The sequence below is a fragment of the Rhinolophus hipposideros genome (assembly GCF_964194185.1).
Source record: "Rhinolophus hipposideros genome assembly, chromosome: 6".
In the NCBI taxonomy this organism is placed as follows: Eukaryota; Metazoa; Chordata; class Mammalia; order Chiroptera; family Rhinolophidae; genus Rhinolophus; species Rhinolophus hipposideros.
Window position 1 is genome coordinate 57,277,230 of NC_138052.1, and position 15,212 is coordinate 57,292,441.

At 33.0% G+C, this 15,212-nt stretch overlaps 1 protein-coding gene across 11 annotated transcripts in view; it reads right to left on the minus strand.

The window, feature by feature from the left end:
• Positions 1–15,212, minus strand: part of NCKAP1 (NCK associated protein 1) — a 99,023-nt gene that overhangs the window by 18,613 nt on the left and 65,198 nt on the right. For all 11 annotated transcript variants that reach the window (XM_081051630.1, XM_081051631.1, XM_081051629.1 and 8 more), the window contains 6 exons: positions 11,025–11,144; positions 10,231–10,370; positions 9,178–9,309; positions 6,346–6,564; positions 6,026–6,156; positions 5,652–5,749 (listed from right to left, as the gene is read on the minus strand). In XM_081051630.1, the coding sequence (XP_080907756.1) occupies positions 5,652–5,749; positions 6,026–6,156; positions 6,346–6,564; positions 9,178–9,309; positions 10,231–10,370; positions 11,025–11,144 (840 nt within the window). The remainder of the gene's footprint in view (positions 1–5,651; positions 5,750–6,025; positions 6,157–6,345; positions 6,565–9,177; positions 9,310–10,230; positions 10,371–11,024; positions 11,145–15,212) is intronic.

A 15,212-nucleotide genomic window follows, 5' to 3' on the forward strand; every position in this document is an offset into this window, starting at 1 on the left:
CATGCTCTAAGGCAGAGAGTGTGGGCTACAATCTCTTCAGAGGGTTATTTTACAATAGAAGAAAAAAATTTTAATGTTTATATCCTTTGATCCACTTTCAGCAAATTTTCCTATAAATATGCTCAAATAAGTTTGTAAACTATGTGGAAGTACTGTTTAAATGTAGAGAATTTTATATATATATATAATATATATTATATATATAATTATAAATGTAGAGAATTTTATATATATTTATATATATATATATATATATATATATATATATAAATATATATATAAAAAACTGATTTCTCCAGAAATCCAATGAAGTGTGAGTGGAAAAGAATAAAAGGCCAAATGAAAGACATCAACAAAGAGCAACGAATAAGAAGAGGTGAGAAATTTGATTAGCAAGTTCCTCTAAGGGAGATACAATGTAGAAGGCAAGTTAATGCACGTCTTGGAACCCAGGCAGGGCTCAGAAACTACAGGCAGTGGCATAGAAAGGAAGGCTGGAGGCTAAAAATAGGAGGGTTATTACATGTCTGTGTAAGAGGCTGTTATACAGCCAACTTCTCATCATCTCAGGAAGCGACGCAAACAAGGAGGACTCAATTCAGGAACACTAGGAACAGAAGGATGCAGGAGAGAGAGAATGACTTAAGAATCATAATCATGGCAGCCAGCCAGATGTACTGAACCTACCTCCACCCTCTACTGATCTCTGACAGACTTCCAATCTCCAGCTGGAGGTCGCTGTTTGAAAAACTATTTGTAGGAACCATTTGAAGCCTAGGATGAAGATACCTTTCTCCAGAGAGAAATTTTGTTAGCTTCTGCCAAGCACCTTGGGATGCTAATCTAGGACCACCTTAATTCCAGATTCAAGATGCGAGATTCATTGGACAAAGAGCAAGAAAATGAGGCTGCAAATCCTGAGGAGGGAAGAATGATTTCCAGTTACTGGTAACCCTGGCGTGTTTATGTAAAGAGGGTGGAGAGGAATATAAGCAGACTTCCCACTCCCCACTTTGGGCAGGTTTTGGGTTTTGTATACAAACCCTCTTACCTCACAAGACCACCAAAACTACTGCTTAATTTTATAAACGTTACTTCTGGATCAGAAAATGTCCTCAGGTCAAAAGTGGCTGCCAGCGCTAGGCTTCTGTCTCTGAGTTACCACATTCTCCTTGATTTTAGCATAGAAATACCTCACTACCTTAGTTCTTTAAAAGATGATTCTTTTTCTTTATATGTCTCTCAGATTTTTAAAGTTCTTAGGAGAAAAGGTGGTCTAAGTAGCCTAACATGCCAATATTGGAAGCAAACCTCTATACATTATTTTGTTTCTGGAACTTGATATATTAGGTTATTCTAAAGCAAGTAATTTTATAGGAATGTGAAAAATGTGAAACAATTAGAACCATCACTGATAGACTTGAGTACTTCTGGAGATTTATCTCAATGAGATAAAATAGTATATAACATATTGAACTTGCCTGCCTATATAAAACATATTATCATCATAACATTTCTTACGTAATAAAATACAAAAATATCCATGGAAGTGTACTCCTTAGTACACAGAGGCTGAGATTACAAAGTCATGAATAACGTCTCCAGTTCTTACTAATACACCCGTAGTTGAATCCAGGGAAATAAGGATTACTTCTTGGGGTTGTTAAAGAGGGATCCCTAAGAAAATCACTGTAAAGCACTGTGCAATTCCAGAAAACTGAATTTCAGGACTAGCTTTGTTTTGAAGAAACATAAATGATAAAGCCACAAAGCTAGAAATGTAAACTTTATGGTTGACCATATGAAGAAGCCTTTTGAAAAATACTTAATAATCATCAAGGTTTAGTACTTGAGAAGTAAAAATAAAAGCCCCTATACACCAAAAAAATAATTGTATGGTTTTTTAAAAAGGTTTTCTATAACTAACATTACGATTAATAAAATGTAAGTTTTTATCAAGGTAAAATGAAAAGCCAGGTTAAGTAAGGATAATCACATAGAAGGTTGCTAAAATCAAATGTTTTAGAGGAAAAAAATGCTTCAGTATCTAAATAATCTTGGTTTTGGAGCATATTACATTTAATGAGAAACCCAAGCTAATTTACAACCATGTATTTCAAAGATAATGAATGTAAGCTCTTACACAAGTTTCTTTCGTCTAGGTTTTAGACTCAGGTTTAAATTACCAGATATTTGGAAATAGCCAAATATCTGGAATCCAGCCAATTTGGAATCCAGCCAAAAAAAACCCACAAACAAACAAACAAAAAACCCTTAAATCAGAAAATTAAATAGCATTTTAAAAAGTCGACATAATTTATATTATTATCACATCAAGTTTAAATTTTAATATTATTCAAGAAAAAACAAAAGTCCCTCCAAAACATGAGAGAAATGTTAAAACATAAACTTCTTCCATTTCTTTTCAAGAATAAAAATATATTTGATGAAATTAATACTTAAGGACACAACTAAGACATGTAAATTTATAAAAGAATTACTAAGATGACAAAGTCTGAACTCAAAAAAGAACCGGAAATAATGGATAGTATCTAACAATATACATTTTTAAAAGAACAACAATAAAACAGCATTTAGGTCTGAAAATAAATTGTACAAAACATAAAATGTGGAGAGCTGTGGTTTAAGGTCAGTATGTGTGGCAAAAACAACTTATGTGATTGCAAGTTAATATGAAAAAAGTTATGGTACAGCTACCAAAAGTATTAACGTTACCTTAAAATGTATTAGTAAGTACCGTATCCAGAGTATGTCAGGGCCCCCTCACTAATCAGATCTCTATCTAGCTGACATTTATTCTCAGTTCATGGCACTATTCTCTGTGACACTAATAATACAGAGTTTGTACAGAAGAGAGTAATACTGAGTATGAATATATTTCACATGGGAAACAGCAAGTTTTTAAACATGTGAAGGGTGATCTTGTCAAAGGCAGTCTCTGACAATTTTTCTTTCCTTCCTTCCTTCCCTTTCTCCCTCCCTCCCTCCCTCCCTCCCTCCCTCCCTCCCTCCCTCCCTCCCTCCTTCCTTCCTTCCTTCCTTCCTTCCTTCCTCCCTGCCTTCCTTTCTTTAGAGAACCTTCTACTTTATTTTTTCAGTTTTTATTTTTTTAAGGAGGGCACAGCTCACAGTGGTCTATGCGGGGATCGAACTGGCAACACTGGTGTTATCAGCACCACGCTCTAACCAACTGAGTCTTTGACTCTTGATATAAGAATAAGGACCAATCAAAACTTACTATTTAGATACTGACTCAAACAGAACTAGAGATATGCCATAATTGACGAGACCAGCTCATTTTCAAAAAGACCAGATCATCCACCTAGAAAAATATACACATCCCTGCATCAGATAACGGTGGGTTAGAGACAGAATAGCATGGTACTACCATAAACTCTGGAGCTAGATAGACTATATAGGTTCAAACTTTAGTTTCACCACTTATTAAGCATGTGAGCCTAAACAAGTAATCTTTCCTAATTTGTAAAACAGGGACAATTCCAGTTTTAAGGAAATAAAGGAATTAATAACATATATGTAAGAAAGTTTAGAAAAGTCCTGGAATAAAGAGCCAAGAAAGCTATTTTAATTTTTGCATCCAACAGATATTTACCAAGCATTTACTATGTGTAGAAAACTAACTTAGCACCAAGGTTTTAAGAGAGTTTGTAATTAAGTCTTCAGTGACTGTGGCATAAACAGATACATGATATGCGAGGTCACAGTAAGATACACAGAAAGCTGGATAAAGAGAATAAAGTAAGTGATGCTTGCTATTTTTTAAAAAGTGTGGTCAACGAAGGATATTCTGATATGATGACATTTGAAAAATACATGAATGTTATAACAAGGCAAGCTAAGACAGTATCTCAGTAAAGAGTATTTTGAGGTGACACAACAAGAAGGTCCACCAGGCTGCAGCAGTAAAGGCGGTGAGGAAAAGTGAAACACCAGATCCTACCAGTACTATTAAGGACATCAGATGCCTTTGAACTCTCAAAGATATGAATATAGAGAGATCCAAAGAGTCTGATATTTATTACTACATCACATACTCATTCCACCACATGAAACAATAAAGAAGCATTAAAAATGCTAACAATTCTAGAAGTACCTATTTATTCAGTTGAAATAAGAAATAAATGGCAAAAGTAAAATTATTGGGTCATAATTATTCTATTATCTCACACCGAAAGAAACGCAAAGTAAACTGAAGATAGAAATTTGCTACCTGAGAACAGTAGGACAGAAAAGAGGTAACAGGTGAATGAGTTTAATAAATAATAATGATATTGCTTGTACAGAACCAAAACTAGGATTGCACTGTTTATGTATTTAAAACCATATTAGGTATAAAGTTTATGTATTAAAAACCTACATTATAAACTATCTAAAAGTTGACTTCGGTATAAGAATTACAAAACATTCTTTTAAAAAAAGAACAATGAGAGGAAAAAAGAGAACAATGAGAGGAAAACGACACAGTGAATATCAAAATAATATTTACTCAGTACTTACTGTGTCAGGCACGACGCTGAGTATCTATACAGTTGACATGTATTAATTAGCTCATATAATTCTCTCACAATAAAAGCTTAGTGAGTTTAAACTTTGCTCAAAGCTCCTAAGTGACAGGACTGAATTTCAGGACAACCTGACTTGGAAGCTTGAGTTCTTCACCATTGGGTTATACAGCCTCTCCTTTAGTCACAAAGACGCTTGCTATCTATTTTATTCACTCAACAAAATATTTGTAACCTTGCAGGAACTGACCTATCCTATATGTTTACTCAATTTTCAGTAAATCAGATTACGACATTTAGATCTCTAAGTGTTACATTTAAAATGCAAGGTACTTATCAGTGTTACATACCATATTCTTAAGTAATAAAAAATGCTAGGCATAAATAACCACCAAAAAACTTTACCAAGAAAAAGGTATATTTTAAAACATGTTTTTTCTATTCTGTTCATAAGCTCAAAAGTTTTAGCGACCCAAATGCAAAAGTTTTTCAAAAACTAGATAGGTATTATACACACAGACTCATCCGATATAAATCACTGTTAACACTGGAATATTTATTTTTAAAGGGCTTTATAAAGTTACTTAAAATGCTGTTACTTTAGCTCTTTTACATCTTTATTAAAGTACTAAGCATTCTAAAAGACATTTTTCATCCAGTTTAAAAGGGCATAAGATAATTTAAAAAGATTGCTTAATAATAAGAAAAACATTAAGCCTAATAATGTTTATATTATAATCTGTGGAAAGTAATACATTCAAACTACACACTTAAACAAATGACTTTAGCTGTAATTTTGAACATAGTCACTCAAAGAAAAGCATCATGGTACAATAGAATGAAGACTTGACCAAAGGCAAGAAACTTGAGTTTCAGTCCCCTTTAGCAAGTCAATTCACCTCTCTAGGCTCTTAGTTTTTCATTGGTAAAACAGAGAGAACAAAACAAAGACATAATTGAAAGACCACACTAGCTCTACAATATCATTTACATAGGAGAATTTTCATGCCAGGTTAAAGTAATTAACATTTTAGCTTTGCTGTTCATTTTCTTGAAATGTTTTCTAGGGATTACTGTTTATAAGTTAAAAGTGATAAACTGCATTACCTTAAGTTCAGCAACTTGAGATGAAATATGCCACATAAGGCTTTCACTTAGGAACTTCATACCATATGGGCCTAGCAGTTCTGATAATGACCTCATTTCTGAAAGGAAATGTAATTAATGTTATACTTTGAAAGAGCAAATACTTTAAGAAACTGAATATTAACACTGAACTGTTTGTTTCATTATAGAAGCAAATTATTAATGCAAAAATCCTGAGAAAAGTCTCGAGTAAAAAAAAAAAATAACACAAATGCAAAGATAAGATATAATGTATGATTTTGCATATAATTGAATGAAAGTAAGTATAATAGAATTGAAAGCCAAAAGAATATTTCATTTTCATTTTCTAAAACATGTCATATAGTATTATTCACCTGATATGTCAGAATATTCCTCTGCATTGAATGTTAATTCATTTTCTGTAGGTAAATTCACAAATGCTTTCATTGCAGGGAAATAAGCTATATGACCATTGCTGACTTGTCTTAACAAAGTTTCCAAATACCTAAGGAGAAAAGTAAATTTATAAGCAGGAGAAATTGTTTAATTCAAAATTTATTACAGTATACATTCCTGTATATAATTTCAAATTGATTGATAACATGAGCATGTACATACCCACACAAAAAATAACTTTCCCAAGTAGTTCACTACAAACTTTATATCATTCCAAATTTCTAAATGTATTCCTTACCAATTTGTGTATAGACTTGTAATGGTTGGCTCTCCATGACTGTCTAAATGTTGTGTTTGTTGAAGAAGAACATTATTAAATACTCTTGTAATATCAATTTGCACATAGTTTTCTATCGACTGGAGTACAGTCATGTATGCTCTTACACTTGTTAGAAGCTCTGATGGTTTTGCAATTTCCTGTGTAGCTTGATTATACATAGTCATTCCAACAATTGACCTGGGGGAAAAAAGAATAAGAAAATAGCTCTGACTTTTGCATGCATGTAAACAGGCCATTCAACCTACTCTTCTCTAATATTAAATAAACAATAAAACTAATTTCAAGTACAATTTGCTACAAAGCCAGGACATTAATATCATTATCTTCCAAAGAAACAAACTAAAAAAAGAAAGAATACCTAAAAGCTACAATGAGATAGGAATGCCAAGTGATTAAAAACATTCTAGACATCATGATTTAAGGAAAAATTCCTTTAACATGATAATGTTGTCTGTACCAACCAAGTACAATGACTATTTAGACCACAGCTTGAATTCATTTGGCACTGTTACATGCTAGTTTTTTTATGTTTTACGCATATTACCTGTAATTTTCATATCTAATAACCCTACTATGTAGTAATTATTAACACCATGTCACAGGTGAAAGAAATTAAGGGTCAGAACTTCAAGTAAACTAATCAAGATTACTTTGGAATTGGTGGGTCTAAGGTTTGACCCCACATCTGCATGACTTAGCAAAAGGCACTACACTCAAAACATGGTAACAAACAGAAAACTTTGTTATTTATTCACTCACAGCACATAAAACACAGTTCTTTTTGGTTTATACCCCAAGAACCTGTATAACCTTAAAAAGAAACAACAATTTTGAAAATACTTTCCTACATGATCTTTTCCTACATTGGCCATCCCTTTTTCATTTTCTTTAAAACTTCCTGAGCATTGGATTTGTAAAAGCTCTTACGACTTATATTTGAAAGGAAGAATTCTTAAAGACAATAGACAGACTTCATCACTACAAATAATCCAACAAGACCAACTCATAACGAAAATGCTATCCATATATATGGCCGTAAGTCCTAAGATTGGGCTCAAATGATCAACTAAAATCAACCAATACTCAAATTATTTGTCCTGGCATAAATATCCTTTCCAGGTAAACAAGTTTAGAGCCTTGCCTTGATCCTGATTACTAAGTAGATGTTTGATAAAAACTCTGTCTGCTTCTCCATAGATTAAATGGACCAGACTACAATATTTACAGAAAGAAAACAAGGGAGCTGTAAATAGAACTCTACCTTCCTCCTAACAATCTAGTAACCCCACCTCGTTGAGAATAATACATATCAGAGGGCATAATGTCTCTTTAGTCTAAATACTAGAGCATTCTGGGTTTTGCTATCAGGATGCTTGCATTAATAAAGGAGATCAAAAGACGTTCAACTCTCAGCTCTTCTCCAGTCAACTGATGACTTACCACTCAATTTAGTGCCCATTTACAGTCTCCTATTTTATTCTCTAATTATACTCTTTTCACCAACTATAGCTCTAAGCTTTATATCATTTCGTTATTACTCAACACAATGTTATGCATATGGTAGAAATACTACTTGTTAATAACTACAAAACTTTGAAAAATCTTTGGCAAAATTTTATTTTATAAATTGCTTTAAGACCTTCAAGATAAATTTGTCAAATCAATCAATATTTTCTTAATAAGTGTACACGTTTAGAAAAAGAATTAAGAAACATTTGCAAAGTTGAAAGGTTTCTGACTTATCACATGTAATATTATTTCAAGAAGATATATATATACAGACACACACACATATAGGTATATATGTATGTATGTATATATTTAATCAGAATTGAGTGCCTCAAGAGTCTAGAATTCTACTGGCATGAGAGCATACATCTGAATCCAAAAATAACTTGTACACTTAAACTTGTATACTTAAGAGGTCATCTAGTCCTGACATTTTCAAACATTTGAATGTGGTCCCCTGTAAGATACGTATCCAGTATCACAACTCAGTACACACATACATATTCATAATTGCAATTTCATGAAGCAATATTCATACTACATTTAATGCATTGATTTTTCCTATTTCTTCTTTCTTTCCTTCCCTCCCTCTTCTTTCTTTCTTTAAATGCTTACTACAACCTTCTAAATTGATTTTGTGATCCTACTGAATTGCCACCTGTCATTTAAAGTACACTGATTTGTTCCCATCGTCTCATTTTGCTTATAAGGAAGCTAAGGTCCACAGAGATTAACCAGCTTGTCCAGTGTTACAACTAGTTAATAACAAGTATGGAATAAGAATATGGGTAATTTAAGTAATTTCCAGTTCACTATTCTTTTTTTTTTTCCCAAAAGATTTTTTTATTGGGGAAGAGGAACCGGACTTCATTGGGGAACAGTATGTAATTCCAAGACTTCTTCCAAGTCACGTGTTGTCCTTTCAGTCTTAGTTGTGGAGGGCGCAGCTCAGCTCCAGTCCAGTTGCCATTCTTAGTTGCAGGGGGCGCAACCCACCATCCCTTGTGGGAGTTGAATCGGCAACCTTGTGGTTGAGAGCCCACTGGCCCATGTGGGAATCGAACTGGCAGCCTTCGGAGTTAGGAGCACAGAGCTCCAACCACCTGAGCAACCGGCCCGGCCCCCAGTTCACTATTCTTTACACTTCCAAGTTCATTAGTTTTTATACTACACCAGTTCTAATGCTTTTTCTCAAAAAAGGAAACATTGTATAGACATGAAGAATAAATATAACAAACCCATTAACTACACCAGCAAAAACAGTTTTTATTTTTTTCTTACTTAGTAAAGCGGATTTCCAGATGAGAAGTCAAATATTCTCGTGGGGTAAAGGTATGTTCCCAAACCACCATGTTCGGTACATAATTTATAGAGAAACACAACTCAGAAAGTGCAGTGTGCAATTTATCAAGGCTGAAAAAATATTAATAAACAGTAAACAAAATGTTCAACATTTCTTTAGAATTAATACAAAATTAATTTTATAAAGACACCAGATCTTATTTGGGGATAATAATTAGAGACTTCAATTTCTTTCCTAAACTGACAAAGTTCAAAATCTTTAAGGATATCTCTAACATATGAGAGAAATTTTCTAAAGATAGCATGATTCACATGTTTCTACATTAAATGATGACTATATTTACTTAATATACAGGAAAGAGCTTATTTCACACTCATTGAAACAATAATTTCTAAAGCCAACTGTACTGGCTATTGTGAAGGAAGAAAGTTGTCTACAAAATGGCAAATAAGTGCTCCCCCAGTAGTGCGGCAGCAGGGTTGTCCCCTGCCAAAATGGCAAATAAATATCTTGCTCAATGTAGAAAACAAGGAAGTAGGAAATTTACTTTAAACAAAATAATGTTTACCTATTATCGTCCATCTATGTCCTGCCTCCAAAAAAAAAAAAAAAAAAGCTCTGAATGCTACCTAATTGGAAAACATCCATTTTAAAATAATGATAATCAGGTATGTCCTAATACATGACAACATGCCAAAATAAAGTCTCAGGTATCTGATTTTAAATACACTGAAAATAAACGATTGCTTACAGTGAACCACCTAAAGTTTTAGACAGATTCTCGGCCTTCAGTATTCTGTATAAAAAGATAGTATCACTTAATACATTTATTTTCTTAAAAAATCCAAAATCTGTATTTTGGGATGAAATAATCACTTAACTGGCTAATCAAGTTCACAAAGGTTAAAAAAAAATTAATGACCGGGATATGAAGAATTTACAATAAATACCTAGCATGTCCTCAGTACTAATGCCACACGAAAAATGAAAAAACCTGTAACAAAAAGATGTAATAAAAGTGGATGGCTTACTTGGTCACTACCAGCCTGTTTTTCCTCATGCTCTCAACTCCTGGTTTTTCCCTTTCAGGTTCTCCTTTCTTACCAGTTTGTTTTTTTGACTTCTTATTCACTGCTTGACTAATGGTTTTGGCACAATGCTTGGGCAGCAACTAAATTTAAAAAGAATAAAATCTTACATTATACCGATTACTTTGAAAACACATCAACTAGTGAAATAAACCTTAGCTGAATCCAGACTATGTAGAAAATATCATGCTAGCACTAAGAACGGAGGCATGTAATAAGCAGAGTTTACCTAACTAGCTAGCTTAGGGACCCATACAGCTTGGTGGAAAACAGAAATAGGTTAATCTTATGTGAAGAAAATATTTCATAAATGAAGTTATATCAAGACTGCAGTTTAAAGGATAAGTAAAAACAGAATAGGCAAACAAAGAATGAGAAAGAACATGTTACTGGAAAGAAAATGGCGTATGGGGCACAAAACTACGTTAGGACATGATGTGTTCCGAATCTAGTGAGAATTACTAGGTGATGGACCATAAAGAGCATGTAAAATAGAGAGGTTTGAGCTATCAGGAAGGGACTTCAATGCCAAGATGGAGGTGGGTTTTGAATTCTTAAGTAATGCTAAAGAATGGCAAATTTCAGAAAACCTAATAGTGGAGCTTTACAACGACAGGTAATAAGATTTACTGAGTTTGAGAATAAAGTAATGAAAAATAAAAAAACTGGCTAACAGATACTTTTTTTTGCCTCCCTACACAAATTTATCAAACGCAAGGCAATATATAAATTGTTACCTGGTCACTAAGAGTACACTGTTCTGTACAAATATCAGTGATGAGATTTCGAGCTTGTTTGGCCATTTCATCAAGGAACATATTACACAAGGAAAGACTACGATCTCCAATATGATGTCGCTGTTAAAGCAGAATAATAATAAAAGTTACAAGAAAGGAGTTTAAATTAAAACATTTTTTAAAAAAACACGGAAAATATCTCTTCTATAATATCTCTTCTATAACACGGAAAATATAACACGGAAAATATCTCTTCTATAATAATAGGAGTGGGAATGAAAGGTGTTACAGATCTTTTTTTACCCGCTTCTATCAACTAACCTACATACTATATTGGCACAGAGTTGACATAAGTACGTGGTGATTATACAAGTAACGCTGTAACTGAAAGGAACTCTTAAAGGCAAGTATTCTCTTTAACATGGGAAACTATTAATTTAATTTTCAAATTCCATAAGGTCCTTATAAAACATAAGATGTGAAAGAATACATTTATATGTTTTCTACTCTTACCTGATTTACATACACACACACATATAAATCTTGATACAACAAACAACTTTGTAGTGTGTAAACAGAAAAGAAAAGCTATTTAAATAAAATTGTTAGAAATCAGTCAGTAAAACAAGGAAATTCACAAGGTACTCAATGCCCTAAAATTAAACTGTCCCCAACTCCCCATTCTGGAAGAGAAAAGAAACTAACCATGAATTTTCTGAACATTATAGGGGAAAAAAGAACATTAAATTTTTAGAAAATTCTATCTGTATATGTAGACACATATTCAAATCCATCCTCCTCTATTTACTGGATTCTGTATATTTTCAGTTTTGGTGGGTTTTACAATAGTTTCATAGGTTTTCCTTGTCAGTGGTTAACTGTAGTGTTGAGTATATAACACTGTAAAATGCTGCACTATACATTTGTAAAACTTGACAATGAGATGTTTTAAAAAGTTCTCCTTCCCTGGCCTTCCCTAATTATAAAAAACATACATAGAGATGACACATAATTTTTATGCTGCTGAAATGTAAGATAATATAAAATATAAAAATACTTAAATATACAAAATAACTGTTCCTAGGTCTATCATACCTTACAATGTATTTTATTTAAAATGTCCTTTAAAACTTTAAAAGGGATCTATAGGCTAGATACAATTAAAGATGGGTTCACTTTACTTAAGGGAAGATTTCAAATTATAAACATTTAGGGTTTTGTTTAACTTAATTCTTACTCCTGGAAGATAAAACATATCTCTTACTATCACTTATTCCTGAAAAAAAAAAAACAAAACACACTGAACTAGCAAATTTACTAGACTAACTTATTCAAAATACATATCTGATTTTACTACTTCCCTTCAATGGCTCAGAAATGCTGAGACTGGAAAACAAAACAAGTAAGGTTTCTTAACATGTCACAAGTCTCTGTGCATGTTCTGCCTTCTTCCTCCAGCTGCAATGCTGAGAACAGGCCTTAAGACAATGGCAAAAGCAGAGGGACCTGTTAGGAGAGTATAACAATAATTCAGACAAAAGATGATGTGTTTGGACAGAGAGAGAAGAGATAGGAGTCTGGATATGTATCTAAAAGTAGAGCCAAGACAGAAAATGCTCTGGTGATGGGGTAACAAGTAGAAGATCAATAGTTATATTCTGGAAATGTTACATTTAGGATGGCTAAAAATACCTAAGTTGTAGCAGGATATAAAGAAAATCTTCAATTGAAGGGAAAGGTCTGGCTGGAGGCATCAGCATATGGAAAATTTTTAAACAATGAGAACTGGAAAAGATGAGTCAACTATTATAATGGATGGTACAGAAAAAGCAGCACAATCACTAGTTTCCCATTAGTACTGGCTGCAATTATCCAGGGATCCTGTGACCCAGGAAGGTGTATATTTCGAATCAAAAGGTACTGTCCTTATGCAAATTTACTTTAAGTACTCCAGCTCAAAAATAAGGCCTCAGAATCAATAAGTTGTTCTGGAGGCTTTTTCTATAATGCCTCTGATCTAAATAAGCTGAATGGCTACAACTATAATTATAAAGCCAGACTGCACTGAGAACTACACACACCAATTTACTCTGTCCTTACCTTTGGTGAATTCCTTCAACGCTCCCAGAGTACCCCATGTATATTCCTACCACAGCACAGATTATCAGATCATAGATTTGTCAAAGCTACAGATTGTGTCTTTACATCCTTTTTGTTTTGTTTTGTTTTTTTAAGGAGAGCTCACAGTGGCCCATGCGGGGATCAAACCGGCAACCTTAGTGTTATTAACACCACACTCTAACCAACTGAACTAAATGGCCACCCATTCTTTGCATCTTTTTATCACAGGATTTAACAAGAAAGCTGGAAAACAAGTCTTTAACAAATTAGCTAAATGAAAAACAGAACAGTGCCACTTACTAGCCACATGACTATAAGGAGGAAAAAAAAATTAGCCCACTAGAGACTTTTCTTCATCACTAAACTAAGAATGATCAGCAGTACTATGTTGTCACTTTGTTATAATAATCAAATGCAAAATAAGATAGAATGATGTATAAATTTTATTGTTCTATATAAATGTAAACACATAATTAATTACCTATTGTAACTGTTTAATAAGAATTGAGCATTACCCTATTCAGAAACCATAACTTTACCAGTTAAATGAGGAAGAAACATTAATATAAGGTATATAATGATAGATCCAACAAGGACATAATGTGCTATTAAAATATGGTAAAAGAAGGACAAATTCTAACTGGAGGAATGATGAAAATCTTTTTTTGGAGGTAGGATTTTAGCTGACCAGTGAAGAAAAGGTAAGAGTACAAGAGGAAGAAATGCAGTGAAACAAATTTTCTGTATGAAGAAAAGCCTTTCAGAGGCCAAAAAATGGACAAGTAAATCAGTATGGTTTACATAAGGTAGGCTAGTTGTAGTTACTATAGAGCGGAAAGTTGAAGATAAGAATGAGGGTAGAGTCCATCAACAGATGAGTGGATAAAGAAAATGTGGTATATACACACAATGGATTATTTACCCATCAAAAGGAAGTTCTGATACATGCTGTAGCATGGATGAACCTTGAAACATTATGCTAAGTGAAATAAAAATAAGCCCGACACAAAAGGACAAATAATCGTATGATTTGACTTATATGACCTATCTAGAATAGGCAAACTCAGAGACAGAAAATAGATTAGGCAATGCCAATGGAAAAAGGGATGGGGAATTACTGCCTAATGGTTAGTTTCTTCTTGGGCAAAGGTTTTGGAAATGGATTGTGTTGATGGTTGTATAACACCGTGAATGTAATTAATGCCATGAACTGTACATTTAAAAATAATTAAAATGACACATTTTTGTTTATATATATATATACACACACATATATTTTTCTTTAATCACAATACTTTTTTAAACACAATAAAAAGGTATGGGGTAGAGATCAAATTGTTGAGGTTTTTAAATGCCTGGTTGAGAAATTTTTATTTCCTCCATATGCAATGGAAAACCACTGATGATTCTTTAAGAAGGAAAAAAGGCACTCTGGTAGCATTGTATTAGATAGTGCAGGAAAACTATTGAAGGCAGGAAAACTATTCAAGAGGACATATAAAGAATATTGAAATCTGAGCTACATTAGCGACAAAAGCAATAGAAAGTAGAGAATGGATTCAAGAAATGATACCACACAAATAAAATTAAGAGGATTTGATGGGTAATTTAATGGGAAGGACAACTGTGAAGAAAAATAAATAGCATATCTTAGATATAAAGCTTGGGAAAAAAATCTATATAATCCAAAAACTCTATAAATCTATTAAAATTGGGTGTTAATGACCTCACAGGTATTAATCTTAAAAGTGTTTTCTAATAAACCTCCTGCAGGTTAATCTCTTTCTCAGAGTCTGCTTCCAATGGAATACTACAATACAATCTGCAAGAGGTGTTACCCAATGCTTAAAGATATTAATACTATTGCTACCTGTAAGTTTCTTTGTAAGTTCTATAGTTCCAAGTAGAAACTCAACATTAAGTTAAATTATACCATTTAATTTTGATATATATTCTTATTCATTTAAAAGTGGTGTTTCATCCTTAAAGATTAGAAGAAGTATTGAGTACATTTTTGATACTCTGTATCAAAATTACTGAGTTCAATTATCTAGTACCTGTCCCTGC